The 25,176-nt window shown below is 40.5% G+C and overlaps 1 protein-coding gene across 1 annotated transcript in view; it reads left to right on the top strand.

Annotated features, from left to right (window-relative positions):
• BRIP1 (BRCA1 interacting helicase 1) overlaps window positions 1-25,176 on the top strand; it is a 386,982-nt gene that overhangs the window by 358,935 nt on the left and 2,871 nt on the right. Inside the window, exons 18-19 of the mRNA XM_040336928.1 lie at window positions 5,276-5,355; window positions 18,726-19,049. Coding sequence (XP_040192862.1) covers window positions 5,276-5,355; window positions 18,726-19,049 — 404 coding nt within the window. The remainder of the gene's footprint in view (window positions 1-5,275; window positions 5,356-18,725; window positions 19,050-25,176) is intronic.

Genomic DNA, 25,176 nt, shown 5'->3' with positions numbered 1-25,176 from the left:
ATGTAGCACTTGCAAATATTCTCTTTAACTACTTGCCGACCGCGCACCGTCATTATACGGCGGCAGGTCGGCTCTCCTGGGCGAGAGCCCGTAGCTATACGGCGGCTCTTTGCGCGGCCACTAGGGGCGCGTGCGCGCCCCCCGCTCGCCCCCGACTCCCGTGCGTGTGCCCGGCAGGGCTTGATCGCCGCCGGGCACCCGCGATTGCTCGTTACAGAGCGGGGACCGGGAGCTGTGTGTGTACAGCACAGCTCTCGGTCCTGTCAGGGGGGGAAATGCTGATCTTCTGTTCATACTAGTGAGGCCACCCCCCCCACAGTAAGAACACACCCAGGGACATACTTAACCCCTTCCCCGCCCCCTAGTGTTAACCCCTTCACTGCCAGTGGCATTTTTATAGTAATCCAATGCATTTTTATAGCACTGATCGCTATAAAAATGCCAATGGTCCCAAAAATGTGTCAAAAGTGTCCGCCATAACGTCGCAGTACCGAAAAAAATCGCTGATCGCCGCCATTTCTAGTAAAAAAAATATATTAATAAAAATGCCATAAAAATACCCCCTATTTTGTAAACGCTATAACTTTTGCGCAAACCAATCAATAAACGCTTATTGCGATTTTTTTTACGAAAAATATGTAGAAGAATACGTATCGGACTAAACTGAGGAAAAAAAGTTTTTTTATATATTTTTGGGGGATATTTATTACAGCAAAAAGTAAAAAATATAATTTTTTTTCAAAATTGTCGCTCTATTTTTGTTTATAGCGCAAAAAATAAAAACCGCAGAGGTGATCAAATACCACCAAAAGAAAGCTCTATTTGTGGGAAAAAAAGGATGCCAGTTTTGTTTGGGAGCCACGTCGCACGACCGCGCAATTGTCAGTTAAAGCGGCACAGTCCCGAATCGCAAAAAGTGCTCTGGTCTTTGGGCAGCAATATGGTCCGGGGGTTAAGTGGTTAAGGATATGTAAAGATCTATATATAAATAAAGATAGATATTAAAATATTTACCGGTGCATATCATTCCCTTGCTATAACTACAAAGGAGCAACGCTTTTGTAGAATATATATATTTTTTTCAAAGTATTTCCTTACACATGGTTCAAACCTAAAACAATTTATATTTATGTGGTATACTTTAGTCCCTCCTCCTGCCTGTGTTCTGGCTTTGAATGATGGGAGCACAAATTATTGATGTTCCCAATTATTAGCCTTGGTACAGTGCCTTGAAAAAGTATTCATACCCCTTGACATTTTCCTTGTTTTACAACCAAAAACGTTTAATGTATTCTATTGGGATTTTATGTGATAGACCAACACAAAATGGCTCATAATTGTGAAGAGGAAGACAAATTATAATTGATTTTCATTTTTTTTTTACAAATAAATATAAATTATAAATATATAAGTGTGGTGTGCATTTGTATTCATCCCCCTTTACTCTGATACCACTAACTAAAGTCTAGTGGAGCCAATTGCCTTCGGAAGTGACCTAATTAGTAAATAGAGTCCACCTGTGTGTAATTTATTCTCAGTATATATACAGCTGTTCTGTGAAGCCCACAAAGGTTTGTTACAGAACCTTAATAAACAAACGCCATGATGCTGTTTGTTCACTAAGATTCTCTAACAAACCTCTGAGGGCTTCACAGGACAGCTACATTTATACATGATATATATTTACAAATTAAATTACACACAGGTGGACTCCATTTACTAATTAGGTGACTTCTGAAGGCAATTAGCTCCACTAGATTTTAGTTAGGGACATCAGAGTAAAGGGGGCTGAATACAAATGCATGCCACACTTTTCAGATATTTATTTGTAAAACATGTTGAAGACCATTTATCATTTTTCTTCTACTTCACAAATATTTGCCACTTTGTGTTGGTCTATCACCTAAAATCCCAATAAAATACATTTACTTTTTTGGTTGTAAAAGGGACAAAATGTGAAAAATGTCAAGGGGTATGAATATTTTTTCAAGGCACTGTAGCTATAGCAGGCATACATTATGCCTCTCAGTGACCCCCAAGGATATTAAAACAGACAAATTATTAAGGGACTGTTTTAGAAGATAAGCCAGTGTACGTATTAGCAGGAATACCATCAAATACAGCGGCATAGTTGTTGAGAGGTTTTACTAGGACATCTAAACAGCTTTTCCTTTGGACTCTTAGGCCCAGATTCACAGACACTGGCGCATATTTATGCCACCGTAGCTTATCTCCTTTACGCTACGCCGACGCAGCGCAGAGAGGCAAGCATGGAATTCACAAAGCACTTCCTCACAAATCTGCAATGGGTTTCCAAGGCGTAGGTCGGCGTAAGTGGAAGTGGGCGTGAGCCATGCTAATTAGGCGTGACCCCATGCAAATGATGGGCCGAGCGCCAGACAGATACGAATCGCCAACTGCGCATGCGCCATCCCGTGGGCACATCTCAGTGCGCATGCTCACAATCACGTTGAAACAACTGCCTAGGATACGTCGGATCACTGCCTACTGAGTGGACGTAACCTACGCCTAGTGATATTCACGTCCTACGTAAAATACGTCGGCTTGTGTTCCCTGGTGCAGCCCTTTGCATGGATGCTGCTGAGTTACACCTCCTTTATGGGGCATAACTTTACGCCGGACGTATGACTTTACGTGCACTGCGTCGGACGGACGAAAAAGTTTGTAAATCGGCATATCTCCCTCATTTGCATATGTGAATAGAAAAATCAATAGGAGCGCCAAATACGTCCAGCGTAAATATGCGCCCACTCTACCCCGGCAAGTTACGTCGGTCGGATGAAGCCTATTTTCAGGCGTATCTAGTTTTGTGGGCACGGCGCACAGATACGACGGCGCATATTTGCACTTACGTGGCGTATCTCGAGATACGTTGGCGCAAGTGCTTTGTGAATCTGGGCCTAAGTCTTTAAAACACTAGCAGTTAATTAAAACAGGTCTATATCTATATAGCACCCTGAAAACATTAGTAAAGGGTACCACTATTCTATTTTTTATTTCAATCCACTGAAAAAGTAAATGTATTTATATATTTTAGCTTTACACAAGGCAACCTTTATCATGTTTTCTCCTACAGTTAATGTTTGAGCAAAACTTATATTTAGTTTTTATCTCAATCAACTTTATAGATCTTACCTTCTCAATTGTCTTGTGTTCACAGCAGAGACCTGCAGTTATTTCTGTTATTTGTATAAGACTTTTTTAAACTAGTTACGAGAAGACTAATACACATTTGCGGAGTTGCTAAAAAGATAGTAGTATATTTGAAACGTGAACAAGTCATGACCTTACAGCTTACTTTTCAAGCCTAAACATGCAACAGTTTTGTCACATATTTCACAAGGCTAATACTGTGAATAAAATTTGGTTGCGAGCTACCAATCTTTTTTGGAAGAGAGACCCATGAAATCTGCGGTGACAACAGACACTAGATGGCAGCTGACCAGGATTGCACAATCCGTCCACTGAAAAATCATTGTACAAACATTTCATTGGATGAATGTTCATGTTTGTGTTAATGGAGCAAGGAAGGGGTAGGGTGCTTAGTTGTCAGCTTGTCTAGGTGTAAATCAATAATAATCGGAAATCCATCCCAGGCAGTCACATCTTCATTGGAGCAAACTGGGCACTAGAAAGCGCTTCCCCAATCCAACTGTAAATTACTGGATCAGATGAATGTTCTCCTTTGCTTATTTATAGGATGTTTTATAGAATGTGTTCTATAGTGATTCCAATCAGAATAGGTGCAATATACAGCTCTGACATGGAAATGATAAAGAACTACATGTGTATATCCCATTATATCCACTGTGGAACAATATATTCACAGGACAGAGAATACACATAGTACATTTAGTGTACCTAATTGCAAAAATAATACATACAATTTTTTTTGTAAATTTTCTTAACAAAATTATACAAAAGTGAATGAAAATTGTCACCAGACAGGTATACTTTTAAAATTCCTTATCCGTGCTTGGATAGCATACAAAGAATAACGTGTGTTACTTCTGTGGATTGATACCCATGAAGTCATTATATTTTTTAATCCAATATAGCTCATTGCATTTCTTTATATCTTGTTTTTATTTATAGTAACTTGTTCTCATTTTGGGTCTTCCCAGACAAGTTACTTGCAGCAATGATTTTTGATGCTGGTGAAACTAAAAATGGAATTAGTACATATTTATTTGTCCTCCAATCTGTAAAAAATCACGTAAAGGCCATGAACAGGAAAAGAAAGTCACTAAAGACAAGTGACCTTTCAGTCGAAGAAATCCTTCACCAATATATGATATATGATGACAGTGACTGAAAGTGGTCACATTTTGGGAAGAAAATGTCTACAGAGATTTATGGCAATAGAAGCAGAAAAGGCTTGAATCTGGCACTTTTCTGATAATCTCAGAATGCTCTGCCATGCAGAAACGAATCAAAACTTTTTAGCTGGGTACTGTTTTCCGAAGAAGTTGCATTTTCACTATTTGCGCAATATACATAATATGACATACAGTAAAAGGTGTTGATATTGCAGAGATAGCATCCCGTGTGCTTGTTTTAGGTGTTTGCTTATACTGTCCTTTCTAATTGTGCTATAATATGGTCTTTGTAAACAAATATAGGGATCAAAAAATAGTTGCCACCCCATATGCTATGATTGGATACTGCAGAGGCATTTGTATCCATTTAATATATTTCTTCAGTAAAGTGTCTGCTGATTTGTAACTGAGGATTGAAACAGTTTGATGATAAATAAAATAACATTTATAGCAAGCTGTGCCACATAAATATCAATTGCTATCAATGCCATCATGCTATTAATTGTAATCATGATGTAGTGCTTTGCATTGAATTTGTCAAAGCTGTCCTTGCTTGTTTAATGCAAACCAATTACTTGCAGGCAGAGAGAAGCCATTGTGTTCTCATCACTCATGGCATTTAGCTGCTTTCTGTGTCAGTAAAATAAGCTCTTTAACTGTCTGATAAAATATAACAGTTCGGTCTTTTTTAGAAAGAACATCTACATCAGTAACCTGTTGAAGCAAAGTAGAAGATTTTTGGATTGAGTTTAAGCAATGATGCAATTTTTTATTGGCTGGAACATGGATGAATTTTCATGTTGTAGCTAAAAATGGAAAGCACCTTTAGCAAATTTTTTAGTTCTACATATTGCAATTTGTGTTTGGTTAACATCTAAAATAACATGAAGTTATTTTTCAGGGCGTAATCTCGTCTTTCTTTTTTTTTTTAACAGGTGTATCCGCCATAAGAATGATTGGGGTGCCCTCATATTAGTGGATGACCGTTTCAGAAATAACCCAAAATATATAACTGGTGAGGATAAATCATCTGCATAGCCACTTATGTGTGTGTTGCAGTTTTTCGATCATCCATGGCTATTTTAACATGATTATTTACTGTGTTAGACCATTGAAAAAGCAAGTAGCTGCTGATTTGTTTCCTTTATGTTGTCACGTAGACTCAGTTGGAGCTGCAAAAGACCCCAGTGCAAGGGAACAATGTGCCATCTTTCTGCCACATATACGCATTCACTCTTCCTGTGTTTGGACCCGCTAGTCTTCTCCATCAGAATATCACAGCTCATTCATTCTGTTTTGTACCTGCAAGAGCAGCAAGCTCTAGGTTACACTTACTTAGGCTCCCATCATGTACCATTCACAGAGCAGTACCACCCACCGAATGCAAACCATTTAAGTGAATAGGGCACCACTGCTGCATGGGGTTGTGGTCCTGGGTTTTTAAACAGGTGGTGCAGAGGTGACAATGCCTCCTCACCACCTGTAACAATGTACGTCAGATTTGTCTTTAGAGTGCTGCCACATGTGTAAACAAGTTCTTAGCCACTTTTTATCCGTCAACAGATAGATAAAAAACAGACCAACGTTCATGTGTGAAAGGGGCCTTATGCTTTGCTGATATTTAGTCCTTTTTCAGAGAAGTTCACATGATCAGCAGTCTATTCTGAACACCTGGGCCCTGTTTCTCTCTACCATCCTGAGAGGCCTTCTGTTTCTTTGTGGGCCAGCAGGTTGCACAGGCAGAATATCTAACTATTCTCTCATATAATGTTTTACTAGGGAAGCAAAGAATTTCAATTCCATGTTTGTTTAAGGGAAAATCAAAGTAAGAGCTGTATGTAGCAAAGCATATATCCAGACAATTTCTTTCAAATTTGAAGTTGTGTGAATTAGATCCCCTCTAAAGTACTGGGTCTTCTTGTTGGCCCAATGACTCTGGTCTATTCAAAATAAGATTTTGGTTATAGGTGGATTTCAATAGTCATCAGCTGGTTTCTTTTCATTTGGTAACATTAAGCGTGAGACCTCGCTTCTATAATCTCTGGGTCTGTTCCTGTCCACTTACCCTATTTTATTCTTTGTAATGTAAACCAACCTACAAATAGAGTGGCATTTTCTGATAGCAGTCGTAGCAGCCATTGCAGACTTGGAAACTAAAATACAGTTGCAATAAAATTTCTTTTGCAACAAAAACAGTTAACCACTTAGCCCCCGGACCATATTGCTGGTCAAAGACCAGAGCACTTTTTGCCATTCAGGACTTTTTTTTTCCTTTTTTCCCACAAATAGAGCTTTCTTTTGGTGGTAATTGATCACCTCTGCGGTTTTTCGTTTTTGCGCTATAAACAAAAATAGAGCGTCAATTTTGAAAAAAATGAATATTTTTTACTTTTTGCTACAATAAATATCCCCCAAAAATAAAAACATTTTTTTTCCCTCAGTTTAGGCCGATACGTATTCTTCTACATATTTTTCGTAAAAAAAAATCGCAATAAGCGTTTATTGATTGGTTTGCGCAAAAGTTATAGCGTTTACAAAATAGGGGGTATTTTTATGGCATTTTTATCAATATTTTTTTTTTACTCGTAATGTCGGCGATCAGCGATTTTTTTTGGTACTGCGACATTATGGGGTTAAGTATGTTCCCTGGGTGTGTTCTAACTGTAGGGGGGGTGGCCTCACTAGGGGAAATGACCGATCTTCTGTTCATACGTTGTATGAACAGAAGATCAGCATTTCTCTCCCTGACAGGACCGGGAGCTGTGTGTTTACACACACAGCTCCCGGTCCCCGCTCTGTAACGAGCGATCGCGGGTGCCCGGCGGCGATTGTCTAGTGGCCTGCGTGAGAGCCGACGTATAGCTACGTGCTCTCGCACAGGGGAGCCGACCTGCCGCCGTAAAATGACGGCGGCTGGTCGGGAAGTAGTTAAATCAGGCACCAGAAAGAGCCTTTATACACCTTTTTTATCTTCTTGATTTACACTTTCTGCATCCTTAGCAGAGTGGATCGATGCATCTTTACCCAATACGGTGGTGTACATCGCAGGGGCATGTAAGAGCTTTAGCTTCTGTGCTTGGAGCTAAAACTTGCATATTGTGCACCTGAGAAGAAATAATGGTATGTACTTTAAGGTCAGCTTTACACATTTTTTACTAGTGCAAGTTCACTTTAAGTGTTTTGGACATTTTGTAAAACATTTTCTTACAATGCTTTAAAATAGGTTTAGTACTTTACACACTTACAAACAGCAGCCTGCATGTTTGTCCTGTGATAACCATGTTAAAACGGAATTCAACCTGCTGGTTGCTATGGACAGCGCTGTTTTTCTCAGTTGTAATAATTAATGAAGTCCAGCTGTACACATTTTATTTCTATATCCCTTGATTTGCTATTGTACGTTAATCTTCATGTGCATTTTGATTTCCTTCTACAGTTAATGATAACCTATTTAAAACACCTGTATTACCTTCAAGATGAAATACTTATATTTATTAAAATGTTCTCAGCTAAGGGAAATCTGTAAAATATTCAATGCTGCATCCAAGAATTTCTTACAAACGAGCAAGTAATGAGAAGCAAACAATAGGAAAAGAACTTACAAAATTGAACATGGTAAAAAACAACCAGCAGGGGGAGCTCAGATTCCATAAAAGAAAACAACTATAGACACCAAATGTCTCCAAATAGCATTGAAATTATTAGTTATCACGCCTGACATACATGGGGCTTTACATATGATAAAATTCATAAGTAAACTTGAAATACGTCATTCTTGTCTGTACACTAATAAGTACTAAATATCCATATAACATATCTAAATTGATTTGCTACTTTATTTTATTGTGAATTAATGCATTAGTATTTTTTATATCTTTGTGAATATAATTTCAAAGTATTATGTTACTTGGATGGATAAGATCATTAGATGAAGAAATGCATGGTAAAGTTTTGACCTTCAACTTTGACCAAGATTTTTAAAACATTTACTAGGGGGTCACATGGGATTCCCATGCAGTGCATTTTGACAGTCCAATTCATTTGAATGGGCTGCAAAACACACTGGAACATTAAGGAAGTAGTGCAAACACTACTTTTTGGACTACTTTGCAGTTCCATGTGTTTTGATGTCATTAAATGCACTGCGTTTGTGATCTGCGTTTGGGGAGCCATTAACAATACATTGGCGCACTCATGCAGATTGCAAGGGCAGCACGTTTACCTGCAATGCCAGAAATGCACACGGAAAGCACCTTTCCTGCACTGAATTCTGGTGTAAACCGGTCTTTGAAGTAATATTTCCAGACTTATGAATCAGCCCTTTAGGTATTGGCATAATTTGAACATGCTCGTCAAAGATGGCACAAAAAATGGTTTAAAGAGCGCTTTGTATTGTTCATATGTTTAATAAAACAATGTTTGAATTGTATGGCGAGGCCCTTTAGGGAAAGAGGGTAATATATATATATATATATATATATATATATATATATATATATATATATATATATATATATATATATATATATATATATATATATATATATATATATATACATACATACATACACACACACACAATGCTGTGAAAAATTATTTGCATATTTGTCACACTTGACCCAGATCATCAAACAAATTGTATTATTCCACAAAGATAACCAAAATAAATACAAAGTGTGTTTTTTAAATGATGGTTTAATTTATTAAGGCAAAAAAGCTGTTCATACCTGCCTGGCTTTATATGAAAAAGTAATTGCTCCCTAAACCTAATAACTGGATAACTGGCAACAACTACAATCAAGCGTTTGTGATAACTGGCAATGAGTCTTTCACATTGTTGTGAAGCAATTTTGGCCCACTCTTCTTTGCAGAATTTATAAATTCTGCCATATTGGAGGGTTTTCCAGGATAACTGCCTGTGTAAGGTCATGATGCAGCATCTCAATTGGATTTAAGTCCAGGCTTTGACTAGGCCACTCAAAACTTAAATTTTGCCTTGTTTGAACCATTTGAAGGTGGACTTGCTGTTGTGTTTCGGATCATTGTCCTGCTGCATAACCCAAACGCACTTGAGCTTGAGATCACAAACTGATTGCCGGACATTCTCTTTTAGGATTTTCTGGTAGAGCTCAGAATTCATGGTTCCATCAATTATGGCAAGTCGTCCAGGTCCCAGAGCTGCAAAGCAGCCCCACCACATGTCAGACTGTCGGTTTGATGTTCTTGTTATGAATGCAGTATTCTTTTTATGCCAGATGTAACGGGACGCACACCTTCCAAAAATACATTTTTGTCTCATCAGTCCACAGAATATTTACTGAAAGTATTGAGGATAATCGAGATGTTTTTTTGGTAAATGTGAGATGAGCCTTTGTGTTCTTTTTTAGTCAGCAGTGGCTTTGGAATTCTCTCATGGATGCCATTTTTGTCCAGTCTCTTTCTTATTATTGAATCATGAACACTGATCTTACATGAGGCAAGTGAGGCCTGCAGTTCCTTTAGATGTTGTTCTGGGTTCTTTTATGACCTCCTGGATAAGTCGTCGTCATGCTCTTGGAGTCATTTTTGTAGGCTGGCCACTCCTGGGAAGGTTCATCACTGTTCCAAGTTATCTCAATTTGTGGATAATGGCTCTCCCTGTGGTTCACTGGAATTCTAAAGCTATAGAAATGCTTTGAAACCCTTCCTAGACCTTTGAATGTGTACATTACTCTGTTTCTAATCTGTTCTTGAATATATATATTAGATTGTGGCTTTTTGTGATCTGGTAGTGTGCTACACTTTATCAGACAGCTTCTATTTATGTGATTTTTTGATTCAACAGGACTGGCAGTAATCAGGCCTGCATGTGGCATATGAAATTTAACTCGGCTTTCCAAAAAATTGTGGTTAAGCACAGTTCATTGATGATTCAGCACTTTTTCACATAGGGCCAGGCAGGTTTGAACAGCTTTTTTTCCTTAATAAATGAAATAATAAATTAAAAACTGCATCTTGGATTTACTCGGGTTATCTTTGTGTAATATTACATTTTTTGGATGATCTGAATCATTTAAATGTGAGAAATATGCAAAAAAATGAAAAATCAGGAAGGGAGAAAATACTTTTTCACAGCATTGTGTATGTGTGTTTATGTATGTATTAGGGATGAGCCGAACACCCCCCTGTTCGATTCGCACCAGAACTTGCGAACACACCAAACGTTCGTGTGAACTTTAGAACCCCGTTAAAGTCTATGGGACTCGAACGTTTAAAATTTAAAGTGCTAATTTTAAAGGCTAATATGCAAGTTATTGTCCTAAAAAGTGTTTGGGGACCTGGGTCCTGCCCCAGGGGACATGTATCAATGCAAAAAAAAGTGAATTTAATAATGCTAAAAGTGAAACAATAAAAGTGAAATATTCCTTTAAATTTCGTACCTGGGGGGGGGGTGTAAAGTTAGCATGTGAAATAGCGCATGTTTCCCATACTTAGAACTGTCCCTGCACAAAGTGTCATTTCTGAAAGTCATTTAAAACCGGACTCGCGGCTATAATGAATTGTCGGCTCCCGGCAATTCAGAGAGGATTCATTCATAAAAAAAAAATTGCGTGGGGGTCCCCCCAAATTCAATTACCAGGCCCTTCAGGTCTGTGACATTTCTTTTATAGGTGAGGCGGGGCCACCTGTCACGTGACCCCGTCCCCCTCTGACGTACCTTTTGCTACGTCACTGGGGAAGCCTGGCTTCCCCCTTGCATCAGAGGCGGTGGGGTCACGTGACGGGTGGCCCCGCCTCACCAATAAAAGAAATGTCACAGCTTCAGCTGCGTCATTCGCCGGGCTGTGTCCGGCGGAGAGAGGAGGCGGGCGATGCTGCGCTCTGGATCCTGGATGATCTTCTCATCACTGGACCGGAGAGGAGATCACCCGTCGCTGGATACAGACAACGTTGGAGCAGGGAGCCGCGACCGAGTGGATTACCATCGCTGGATTATTTGTATTTATTTTTTATTAATAAAGGACTTTTTTCTACGGTGTGTGCATTTTTTACAACTATTTACACTTCCTTCGTGAAATGGTAGGGGTACAATGTACCCCATTACCAATTCACATAGGGGGGGCCAGGATCTGGGGGTCTTCTTTGTTAAAGGGGTCTTCCAGATTCTGATAAGCCCGCAGACCCCCACAACCACCGGGCAAGGGTTGTGGGGATGAGGCCCTTGTCCCCATCAACATGGGGACATCCTCCCCATGTTGAGGGCATGTGGCCTGGTACGGTTCAGGAGAGGGGGGGCCGCTCTCTGTCCCCCCCCTCTTTTCTGCGGCCAGTCAGGTTAACGTGCTCGGATAAGGGGTCTGGTGTGGATTTTTGGGGGAACTCCATGACATTTTAAAAAATAATTTGGGGTGGAGTTCCCCTTAAAATCCACACCAGACCTGAAAGGTCTGGAATGGATATTTGGGGGGAACCCCACGTCATTTTTTTTTAAATTGACGGCGGGGTTCCCCTTAATATCCATACCAGACCTGAAGGGCCTGGTAATTGAACTTGGGGGGACCCCCGCGCTATTTTTTTTTATGAATGAATCCTCTGAATTGCCGGGAGTCGACAATTCATTATAGCCGCATGTCTGGTTTTAAATTACTTTTTTTCTTTCAGAAATTACACTTTGTGCAGTGACAGTTCTAAGTACTGGAAATGTGCTATTTCACATGCTAACTTTACACCCCCCCCCCCCCCCCCAGGTACGAAATTTAAAGGAATATTTCCCCTTTATTGTTTCACTCTAAGCCTTATTAAATTCACTGCTCCCGAAAAAACTGACGTTTTTAAAACTTTTTTTGCATGGATACATGTCCCCTGGGGCAGGACCCAGGTCCCCAAACACCTTTTAGGACAATAACTTGCATATTAGCCTTTAAAATTAGTACTTTCGATTTCTCCCATCGACTTTAACAGGGTGTTCAGCGGCTTTTCGAATTTGCCGCAAACACCTCAAATTGTTCGTTGTTCGCCGAACAGGCAATGTTCGAGTCGAACATGAGTTTGACCCGAACTCGAAGCTCATCCCTAGTATGTGTGTGTGTGTGTGTGTGTGTATATATATATATATATATATATATATATATATATATATATATATATATATATATATATATATATATATATATAAAATGTATTATTTATTTTTAAATGTCATAATGTCATTTGTATTTAGTAATATATACTTGATAGGAAATGTATTTCCTGACATAAAACGTGTTTGTGTAATTGACATTTCCATAGGCTTTTAGGCTGCAGTAAAATGTCAGAAAAACAACTCTGTCTGATTTGTTAACTGTTTGTTTGAGATCAAAATATTGTACCACAAAGTTACCTAAGAAGTTGACAAAAATGTATTGACATTTCATTGGATATGCAATCAACAGAAAAAAGTGCACACATGCCAGCAGATCAGATATACTGTAGGTCCAGCTTGAAGGATATAGATCATAGGGTTCTAACACAATATTAACGATCATATGGATTCAATCAAACCAGACAATGATTAAAAATCCTTTTCTATATTTTGATATATTTTCTTTAATCAATATTTCTCTACAAGATGCTTGATCTGATCTGTCTATATTTGCAGCTATTTAAATTGGTGATTTCTTAGCACTAGCTTTGGAAGCAGTAGCCAGACCACCTAGAATAGATAATTTAGATAATTTCAGTGCTAGGCTAGAATGTGACCTTTGGGCACTGGGCTCTGTATTGTGACTCTAACCAGACCTAGGTGAACTAGATAGTTAGCCGCAGAGTGCTTCCCAGGTCCAGAATTTTCCGTAGCCCAGCCTCAGATGAAGACTTATTTTGTGAGCAGACCTAGAGGGCTGAGCACTGGGAGCCAAGTTGTTACTAGGGCCACTTGGTGCAATTTTAAATCCCTGCTGTGGGGATTAGGCTCAAAGTAGTGGCACAATGTCCATTTTATTAATTGAAAACAAGCTGTTCATTTCAGGATACTGTGTTTTTCTGGAATGGCAGCAGTACATAAAATAAAAAAGTAAATAAGAGGGTGCCAACTTTAAAAAAAAATAATAATACGATTAGCTGCTGCCCCTTTAAGTGTTTAAACCACTAGGAATATTTATAATTTGTAAGGTAGGCGCTACTTCTACACTCTGTGCTTACAAACAAATTTTTTTATGTGTGACCCAATATATAAAGAAATTAAAAATAAATAAAAATACAACCACATGTGACAATAAATATAATGAAGCCGCGCTAGTATTAACAATAAGTGAACCAAAATGATAATTTCAGTGGGATTGAACAAATAAAGTCCTTCAAACACAGGGGAATGTGCATAAGTTATACGTTGAGATTGGTTGAAACAGCACCCGAACACCACTCAGACTTGTGAACCTCCACCACATGAAATGCAAGCTTACCAGAAGCAAGCTAAATCATGCTTGCGGCTTACAACCCAGCCAGGGCCTTTATCCAAAGAAGTGAAAGTTGCCAGCACACAGGGATTCTTGGTATGCAGTAAACAGGACATTGATCAAGGGTAGGGAGACTCCAATCGCCATAGACAAGGCAGTGGTACCCAATAAAAGAAAACTCACCATAAAGTAATACACAGGTTTAGAAGGATAAAAGATTGCACTTACACAGAAGGCATCATAAATGGTAAAAGAGCCGGACGGCTAGCGAAAACCCGTCCTTTCGGAAACTCAGCGCAATGAAGTCAGCACGCCACTCCTCCCAACGCACGTTTTGTCACAAACTGACGGCATGAGTGCCCCAGGAAGATGTCAGTTTGTGCCGAAACTGTGTTGGGAGGAGTGGCATTCTGACGTCATTGTGCTGAGTTCCCGAGAGGATGGATGTTCGCTAGCCGGCCGACTTTTAACATTTTTCTTTTATTGTGTAATACTGCCTTGTTTTTGGCAATCGGATAACGGAGTTGCCCTACCCCTGATTGATGTCCTGTTTATTGCATACCAAGAATCACTGTGTGTTAGCAACTTTCAATCCTTTGGATAAAGGCCCTGGCTTGGTTTTAAGCCGCAAGCATGATTTAGCTTGCTTTTGTGTTGTGCATGTCAACCTTGCAGCCACTGCTTTCATTAGAAAGATTGTCTCTCTTTTTAGCATTCTTAAAGGTCCTAGTAAGGGGAAACTGCTTTGTGTTCCTCCATTTTTTGGCAGCTCAGATCATCATCCAAGCTTATGGTCTTAAGGATCGTGTTTCACCGTTTTCTGTCAAGGCATACTCTACTTAGCTTGCCGGCCAGCTTTTACAATTCTTTCACAATACTTGATGTTTAAATCCCTTACCGCTTGTAAGTGCAACTTTTAATTTTAGAATAAATGTTTGTTACGATTTACACTATGGTGAGCTCCTTTCTATTTTTGGTAAACGGCCCTGGTCCTCTTCTGCGAACCATTGAATGATTGAGTCTCCCTGATTGCTGCTGTGTGTTCCTGCCCTACTATATCAAGTATTTTGGAGCTGCCACTTCTATACCTCCTGGATCAAGGCACTGGCGGGGTTAAACAGCTGCAAGCCTATATTAGCTTGCCTCTGGTAAGCACGCATTTCATGTGGTGGAGGTGCACGAGTTATTGGTGTTGTCACAAGTCATCTCAAGATTATGCACATGTGTATGTACTGATTTATATCACATGTTTCCTGTGGTGTTGAAAGTAAAATTCAAGATATTTGTACACTACTTGAATCATATGTGGTTTATAGACTAATTTGTTATATCACATTCAACTTTTTTATTTATATCTTTACTATTTCCTATATCTGCATATGTATGTATCTTATATTTGAGCCACTACTGTTATTTATTCCACTTTTTATTATTTTTTTGTTTCAATGGTTTTTATTGAAAGTTACAAAACAGTAACCCCCGGGGGGGGGGGGGTAGGGGAAGACCAAAAACAAAAGGGATAGAATAGAAATAAGGAATTTCAGAGAGGAAAGTGCACTCCCTAAGGTTGGCTTGGTGAGTCCCTGATATCTCACAGGGCATCCGACAAGTATTTAATCCAGGGTTTCCTATACCTTGTCAAATTGTGCTTGTTTGTCCTGTAGGATCGCTGAAAGGCGTTAATTTACCATGATCCAGTTCAACTTATTTCTAACCAAATCGAAAGGGATCGTGGGTGTCTTCCCTGATTTGGCAAATGCTATTCTGGCTGCCGTAAAACCCTAGAAAGCAGGAGGCCCTGGAATGAACAAGGCTATTCTTGTCGGTACCATCTAAACAAAAAATGTAATTTGCTTTAATTAGGTATTTATGTATAATTTTTGATGCACACTGTGACGTTGTGGACCATTCAGCAAGAGTGAGTGTGTCACCTATGTCTTGTTCCCACTTCTTCGTGTAAAACTATTTTTCTGAAGCAGAGGTCAATGTACTATAGATTTTAGAGATGAAGCCAGTTTGCTTATCAAAGGATCTACGTAAGTACTAAATAGAGGTGGACGTGGTTCTATTGGCTGCGTAACTTTTTACTACCGTATTTTTCATAGCTTACTTAGCGCAGTGTTTTTTTACCACTTCACTTTCTACTTAGGTCTGTTTCCCAGGTTTGCAAGGCTGCCACCTGGTCTTCTGTTCACAAGTTCTCCAAATTCTTCTAGGTGGATGTTCAGACCTCATCTGATGCCAGTTTCAGACGTATAGTCCTTAATGCGGTTCTTTGAACTGCAGGCAATCCCAAGTTATGTTGTTTTTTTGTTGGCCTGCTAGTGTTTTTTTGCTGCTGTCCACCCCTCAGTTGGACTGTTTTTGGACATTCCAACAATCTCTGGATTTCTGTGTTCCTTAACCACTAACTGCCCGGCCTATAGCAAAATGGCTGCTGAGCGGTGGTTGCGTTATCCTGACTGGACGTCACATGACATCCAGCAGGATAACAGCCGATGCGTGCACGTGGGGACACGCATCGCCGCGATTGGTGGTGCTGTGTGTCAGTCTGACACACCGCTATACCGATCTCGGTAAAGAGCCTCTGTCCAATCACAGCTAATCACGATGTAAACAGGAAGAGCAATTGATCGTCTTTTCCTCACTTGTGTCTGACAGACGCTAGTAAAAGAGAGCCGATCGGTGGCTCTCCTGACAGGGGAGTCTGCGCTGATTGCAGGCGCAGGCCCGCCGCAGATGCCCACACTGGACCACCAGGGAAGCCGCCAGACCCACCAGGGAAGCCCCCAACATGTGGATGGCCAGGTATGTTCCCATGGCCATCCACATATAAAAAAAATGCCCAATACATGCCAATCAGTGCCCACAAATGGGTACTGACTGGCAACATTATGGAACAGTACAGACAAGTGATGCTCAGCAATGCCACGCATCAGTGTCAGTGCCACCTATCATTGCCCATCTGTGCCAACCATAAGTACCTACCAGTGCTGCCTATGAGTGCCCATCAGTGCTCCCTATCAGTGCCGTTTATCAGTGCCACCTCATCGGTGTCGCCTTATCAGTGCCCGTCATTGAAGAACACTTATTTACCCAAAACATTTACAGAAACAAAGATAAACTTATTTTCTTATACATTTTCGGTATTTTTTTATTTGTTGCGCAAAAAATTTAAATCACAGAGGTGATCAAATACCACCAAAAGAAAGCTCTATTTGTGGGAGCAAAATGATAAAAAAAATGTTTGGGTACAATGTAGCATGACCGCGCAATTGTCATTCAAATTGCGACAGCACTGAAAGCTGAAAATTGGCTTGGACAGGAAAGTGTATAAGTGCCTGGTATTGAAGTGGTTAATGAATGAGAAGGTCTATGATCCTGCTCTTGGTACTGCTTTTTCACTAATACTAAGGTATGCTGGGAGTAGGAGGGTTATTCTAGGTTGGCCACTTTTTTTATTTATTTTTGTTCTGTTATTTAGCAATATAACCCAACAGGCTCTGAAATCCTGTGTTACTAAATATACACCAATAAATGGATTGAATGGTTTTCTACTTCTTGTACCAAAACCACTGCACATTACAGTACAGGTGAATGGGTAAAAAGTACCTTGCTATTGTGTTTAGTATTGAGTCCTGCATCTGTTAGAGCAAACTTGACTAAAGACCAAGGGCCAGATTCTTGTAGAATCTGCGGCGGCGTAGCGTAAGCCATTTACACTACGTCGCCGCAAATTACTGGAGCACGTGCCGTATTCTCAAAGCACTTGCTCCGTAATTTGCCTCGGCGTAGTGTAATTGGCCCGGCGTAAGGCCGCGTAATTCAAAGGGGGCGGCTTGTATTCAAATTAAGCGCGCCCCGGCGCCGATCGAACTGCGCATGCGCCGTGCGGAAAAATAGCCCAGTGCGCATGCTCCAGCTCACGACGGAAAACGTCAATGACGCCGATGTGAGCGTCATTGACGTAAAGTCGTATTCGCGAACGACTTACGAAAACGACGTAAACGATGGAAAAAGCCTACGCTGACCCGACGCCATACTTAACATGGCATACGACGGACCTACGTAAACTTGCCCCTCAAGTGGGCAAGTTTACGCTTACGGAAACATCGTAAAATCACTGCGTCGTCCGCGCGTGCGTTCGGGAATCTCGCGTAACTAGCTAATTTGCATAGATGACGAGGAAAACGACAATGCGACACCTAGCGGCGGGAAAAAAAATTGCATTTAAGATCTGACAGCGTAAGAGCCTTACGCCTGTCAGATCTAATGGGTATCTATGCGCAACTGATTCTAAGAATCAGTCGCATAGATACCCTGGGCCAGATTAGGACTTACGACGGCGCAAATGGCGTTGCGCCGTCGTAACGCCTTTGAGAATCTGGCCCCAAATGTTCAGAAAAGAGAAGGCTGACTTCTCAGTGATTTCATATTGGCATTTACTGGCTATTACTAGAGTTGTTGTTGGTGAAAGAAACTATAGCTTTCAATACGTTTTTGCAAGCCTTGGTAGTTTTACACTGAAAAAGACCAACACGGCATACTTTTTAACTTTTGTAGAAGGCGGGTTTCCACGTAAAAAGAAAGCCTCCTTTATTTTCTGGCATCGTGAGTTGACTGTATAAGGCAGTGTATGCAATTGTGGTTAACCTAGGCCTGCCACATTCAGTAGAATCCTACAATATTCATTGATTAGTGCATAACCATCAGTAAAACGACATTGGTAACAAATTACGGATATAGATTCTCACTGACCTATCTTTAGTGGAGTGTGTGCCAAAATTGGCTAGAATGTTTGTTGTATACAAATTAAAGACTTGAAGTGTGAAAAGTATTTATGTAAGCTTAATAACACAAATATGCCATTGTCTTTGCTTTTTAAAAAAAAATGTACATGTTTTTGTTGGTCACTGATGAACATAGTATTGTATATGTGTTTGGTGTGCTTAAAGTATTTGTTTTTCCTCAGGATTGTCAAAATGGGTACGGCAGTTGGTACAGCACCACTCAAACTTTAAAAGTGCTATAGATTCTCTGGCTGAGTTTTCTAAGAATCAGCAGCAGAGAGTTCAACAACAAAGTCGTGAAGAAGTTCCTCAAACACCTTCCTGCTCCTCCAGAGATGATTACCCTAGTGCCTCAATGTTGGAACTCACTATCCACCCCTCTGAGAGTGTTTTAGAACCTACACAAATGACTGTTACAGCACCTGATCCTTCCCCATCTGTGATTACAGTTTTATCTTGTTCAGATGACTCGGATTCTTGTGAAGACACTATGCACAAAAATAATTGTAAGTATATACAGTACTTTTATAAGCGTGATTGATCAACAGCATGATTTAAGTTGAACTCCTGGTAAATGGCTAGCTGCACAGATGAAATACATACAGTATTTCACAAAAGTGAGTACACATTTTTGTAAATATTTTATTATATCTTTTTATGTGACAACACTGCATAAATGACACTTTGCTACAATGTAAAGTAGTGAGTGTACAGCTTGTATAACAGTGTAAATTTGCTGTCCCCTAAAAATTACTCAACACACAGCCATTAATGTCTAAACTGCTGGCAACAAAAGTAAGTACACCCCTAAATGAAAATGTCCAAATTGGACTCGTGTCAATATTTTGTGTGGTCACCATTATTTTCCAGCACTGCCTTAACCCTCTTGGGTATGGAGTTCACCAGAGCTGCACAGGTTGCCAGTGGAGTCCTTTTCCACTCCTCCATGACGACATCACAGAGCTGGTGGATGTTAAGGACCTTGCACTCCACCTTCCATTTAAGGATGACCAACAGATGCTGGCTGCATACTCTCTCCACATGAGGCCGGGCATTTTTTAATGCACCAGGAGTCATTGCACAAGCATAGAGTCTGACAAGGGGTCCAATGATTTCATCCCGATATCTAATGGCAGTCAGGGTGCCATTGTGTAGCCTGTAGAGGTATGTGCGTTCCTCCATGGATATGCCTCCCAAGACCATCACTTACCCACCACCAAACCGGTCATTCTGAACAATATTACAGGCAGCATAATGTTCTCCACGGCTTCTCCAGACCCTTTCACGACTGTCACATATGCTCAGAGTAAACCTGCTCTCGTCTGTTAAAAGCATGGGGTGCCTGTGGCGGACCTGCTAATTCTGGTGTTCAATGGCAAATGCCAATTCGAGATCCATGGTGCCGGGCAGTGAGCACAGGGCCTACTAAAAGACGTTGGCCCACTAGAGGACATCAGGCCACCCCCATGAAGTCTGTTTCTGATTGTTTGGTCAGAGACATTCACACCAGTGGCCTGCTGGAGTTGATTTTGTAGGGCTCTGGCAGTGCTCATCCTGTTCTTCCTTGCACAAAGGAGCAGATACCGGTCCTGCTGATGGGTTAAGGACCTTCTACGCATTGTCCAGCATCTCCTAGAGTAACTGCCTGTCTCCTGGAATCTTCTCCATGCCCTTGAGATTGTTCTAGGAGACACAAAAAACTTTTTGGCATGGCATTTTTTAGAGCTGCACAATTGTTAAAAAAAAATGCGATCTCGATTCAGCCCCCCTCACAATGTCTATTGCAGAGTTTCCCGATTCTTTCATGTAACAAGTGTAGAGAGTTCTCTGCTCACACAGTTTTTAACAACATTGTCTGTGCTAATAGATAAGTGTAAACATTATAACTCTTCCTTCTTAGATCAATGGGATAAAACGTTTGTGTGTAAATGCAGGAAGATTAACCACTTAAAGTCTCTAAACCTTTTTCTTACACTTGTTTCTTACAAAGTTAAATCAAAATGTTTTGCTAGAAAATTACTTGGACCCCCCCAAACATTATATATATATATATATATATATATATATATATATATATATATATATATATATATATATATATATATATATTTTTAGCAGAGACCCTAAGGAATAATATGGTGACCGTTGCAATATTTTATGTCACACTGTATTTGCACAGTGGTCTTTTAAAATTTATTTTTTTGGGAAAAAATACAATTCAATGAATAAAAAAACAATCAAAACCGTAAAGTTAGCCCAATTTTTTTGTTTAATGTGAAAGATGATGTTACACCATGAGAATCGTGAGAGAATCATGATCTATCTGCTAAGCAAAAGAATCACGATTGCCATTTTAGCCAGAATCGTTCAGCTCTAGAATATATTGATGTGCCATACTGAAGGAGTTAGACTGCCCGTGCAACCTCTATAGGGCCCAGATATCAACCCAAGTCAGAAAAGATGAGTAAGAAAAAAATGTCAGTGGCCTCCACCTGTAAAACCTTTCCTGTTTTGGAGCTCGTCTCATTGTTGCCCATCTAGTGCGCCTGTTGTTAACCACTTAAGACCCGGACCAAAATGCAGCTAAAGGACCTTGCCCCTTTTTGCGATTCGGCACTGCGCTGCATTTAACTGACAATTGCGCAGTCATGCGACGTGGCTCCCAAACAAAATAGGCGTCCTTTTTTTCCCACAAATAGAGCTTTCTTTTGGTGGTATTTTATCACCTCTGCGTTTTTTTTTTTTTGCGCTATAAACATAAATAGAGCGAAAATTTTGAAAAAAAATTCAATATTTTTAACTTTTTGCTATAATAAATATCCCCCAAAATTTTATAAAAAAATAGTTTTCCTCAGTTTAGGCCGATACGTATTCTTCTACCTATTTTTGGTAAAAAAAAATCGCAATAAGCGTTTATCGGTTGGTTTGCGCAAAATTTATAGCGTTTACAAAATAGGGGATAGTTTTATTGCATTTTTATAAATGTGTTTTTTTTTACTACTAATGGCGGCGATCAGCGATTTTTTTTTCGTGACTGCGACATTATGGCGGACACTTCGGACAATTTTGACACATTTTTGGGACCATTGTCATTTTCACAGCAAAAAATGCATTTAAAATGCATTGTTTATTGTGAAAATGACAATTGCAGTTTGGGAGTTAACCACAGGGGGCGCTGATGGGGGTTATGTGTGACCTCAAGTGTGTTTACAACTGTAGGGGGTGTGGCTGTAGGTGTGGCGTCATCGATTGTGTCCCCCTTTAAAAGGGATCACAAGATCGATGACACCGCCACAGTGAAGAACGGGAAAGCCCTGTTTACACATGGCTCTCCTTGTTCTTCAGCTCCTGGAACCGATCGCGGGACTCCAGTGGCGATCGGTTCCGCGAGTCCCACGGTCACGGAGCTTCGGACCGGGTAGATCATCCTTTGCTGATGGACTTTGCTTTCAGTTGACATTTTCTATATTGCCCTTTCTTGTTTTTCTTCAAATTTATTGGACTTCAATTGTATAGTCATATTGAGTGATGCTTCTTACTCCCCCACATTCCTATTTATTGGTGTCCTCCCAGCTTAATCCTTGTTCCAACATATTTCTTTATCTGTACTACTTGTCTATTATCCTGACCTGTCTTATTGTTTCACCAATTATCTCTCAAAGTGACAAATGCACAAACCTCCTGACCAATATTTCCTTTACAAGTCTCTAATTTCTACAATCTTTCGTAATGCTATAGAAATCCTCATCTATCATTTACACCACTTTTATTCTGCTAGTGCAGATTTACAGTTTCCTCCTCTACTTGTAAACAATATGAATGAAATACAAATTACTAGGCTTTACCCTCAAAAGCGTTTCATTGGTCACCCCCACATGCGTTTCTGACCTTGCACACAAATTCTTTGTGAACTGCCCTTTCTGGATTTCTCTAGAGTAGCCCCGACCCTCTGAAATTGTCTACATAATCCTAAGGGAAGATCTACTGAGAAAATGCTTCTTGGTACCTTCAGCAGGCTGATGACCGCATTTCCTCTTGTGGTTCTCTCAGGCAGACCTTTAGTGATCATGCCTAACCTCAAAGACATGCGTATTATTGATTCATTAAAGAGGAAGTAAACTGATGAGTTAACTTCATCTATGTCTCCCTGCAAAGGTAAAACATAATGGCAGCGAGCGTCCATCTTCACCCCTCTACTTCCAGGGGCCGCGAACTCCGGCTCTGTGACTGGCCGGAGTCGCATGACGTCACTCCCGCGCATGCGTGTGGGAAACACCTTTAATGGCATTACCCCGTCTTGAAAGGGCACAGCGTGCCCTTTCAAGACGGCGCAAGCGGAAATTGCAAGCACCTACAGGTAAGCCTTGATCTAGGCTTACCTGTTGGTGTAACTTCTCCCCGAGGGTTTACAACCACTTTAAAACAAACAAATCTGTATTGTGATATGTCTCAGATTTATTCAAAATTGTTTCTTTTACGCATTGCATTTCAACATGTTTGCTAATATATACAGTATCTCACAAAAGTGAAAACACCCCTCACATTTTTGTAAATATTTTATTATATCTTTTCAAGTGATAACACTGAAGAAATGACACTTTGCTACAATGTAAAGTAGTGAGTGTACAGCTTGTATAACCGTGTGAATTTGCTGTCCCCTCAAAATAACTCACAGCCATTAATGTCTAAACCACTGGCTACAACAGTTAGTACACCCCTAAGTAAAAATGTCCTAATTGGGCCCAATTAGCCATTTTTCCTCCCCGGTGTGATGTGACTCGTTAGTGTTACAAGGGAGCAGGTGTGTTAAATTTGGTGTTATTGCTCTCACTCTCATACTGATCACTGGAAGTTCAACATGGCACCTCATGGCAAAGAACTCTGGGGATCTGAAAAAAAGAATTGTGCTACATAAAGATGGCCTAGGCTATAAGAAAATTGGCAAGACCCTGAGCTTAAATTTGGTGTTATCTCTCTCACTTTCTCATACTGGTCACTGGAAGTTCAACATGGCACCTCATGGCAAAGAACTCTGAGAATCTGAAAAAAAAAATTGTTGCTCTACATAAAGATGACCTAGGCTAGTGATGGTGAATCTTGGCATACTAGATGTTTTGGAACTACATTTCCCATGATGCTCAACTACACTGCATAGTGCATGCGCATCATGGAAAATGCAGTTCCAAAACATCTGGGATGTCATTTGCCATCACTGACCTAGGCTATAAGATGTTTGCCAAGACCCTGAAACTGAGCTGCAGCATGGTGGCCAAGACTATACAGTGGTTTAGCAGGACAGGTTACACTCAGAACAGGCCTTGCCATGGTCAACCAAAGAAGTTGAGTGCACATGCTCAGCTTCATATCCAGAGTTTGTCTTTGGGAAATAGACGTATGAGTGCTGCCAGCATTGCTGCAGAGGTTGAAGGGTAGGGGGGATCAGCCTGTCAGTGCTCAGACCATACTCCGCACTCTGCATAAAATTGGTCTGCATGGCTGTTGTACCAGAATGAAGCCTCTTTTAAAGATGATGCACAAGAAAGACTGCAAACCGTTTGCTGAAGACAAGCAGGCTAAGGACATGGATTACTGGAACCATGTCTGGTGGTCTGATGAGACCAAGATGAACTTATCTGGTTCAGATGGTGTCAAGTGTGTGTGTCAGTAACCAGGTGAGGAGTACAAAGACAAGTGTGTCTTGCTTACAGCCAAGAATGGTGGTGGGAGTGTCATGGTCTGGGGCTGCATAAGTGCTGCTGGCACTGGGGAGCTACATTTCATTGAGGGATCAATGAATGCCAACATGTACTGTGACAGGGTTTGACAAATTTGCTTGGAATCTAGGAGCCAGCTAAAAAAGTTAGGAGCCAAAAAACGCACCCCGTCCCGCCAAGCTCGCGCGCAGAAGCAAACGCATACGTGAGTAGCGCCCGCATATGTAAATGGTATTCAAAGCACACGTGAGAGGTATCACCACGATTGGTAGAGCGAGAGCAATAATTCTAGCCCTAGACCTTCTCTGTACCTCAAAACATGCAACCTGTAGAATCTCCAAACGTCGCCTATGGAGATTTTAAAGGGTAAAAGTTTCATTCCACGAGCGGACGCAACTTTGAAGCATGACATGTTGGGTATCAATTTACTCGGCGTAACATTATCTTTCACAATATAAAAAAAAATTGGTCTAACTTTACTGTTGTCTTATTTTTTTATTAAAAAAAGTGTATTTTTTCCCCAAAGAAGTGTGCTTGTAAGACCGCTGCGCAAATACGGTGTGACAGAAAGTATTGCAACGACCGCCATTTTATTCTCTAGGGCGTTAGAATAAGAAATATATAACATTTTTGGGGGTTCTAATTAGAGGGAAGGAGATGGCAGTGAAAATAGTGAAAAACACATTAGAACTGCTGTTTTGCTACTTGTAATGTAATGTAACCTGTAATGCCAACGGCCACCACAAGATGGCGCCAGATCACAGAAGGTAGCTAAGGCCGCAAAGCCGCGGCCTTAATTACCGGTCGGCCCGTGCAGTCCTCGGCTTCCTTCTGTGAAGGCCGCAAAGCTGTGGCCTCTATTACCGGCGGGCGCCGGGCTTGACGCGATCGCACCCCGCACTGGCCGCGGCCTTCTGCA

This window comes from Rana temporaria, chromosome 2 (assembly GCF_905171775.1).
Source record: "Rana temporaria chromosome 2, aRanTem1.1, whole genome shotgun sequence".
Taxonomy (NCBI): domain Eukaryota; kingdom Metazoa; phylum Chordata; class Amphibia; order Anura; family Ranidae; genus Rana; species Rana temporaria.
This window is presented reverse-complemented; position numbering and strand designations above follow the sequence as displayed.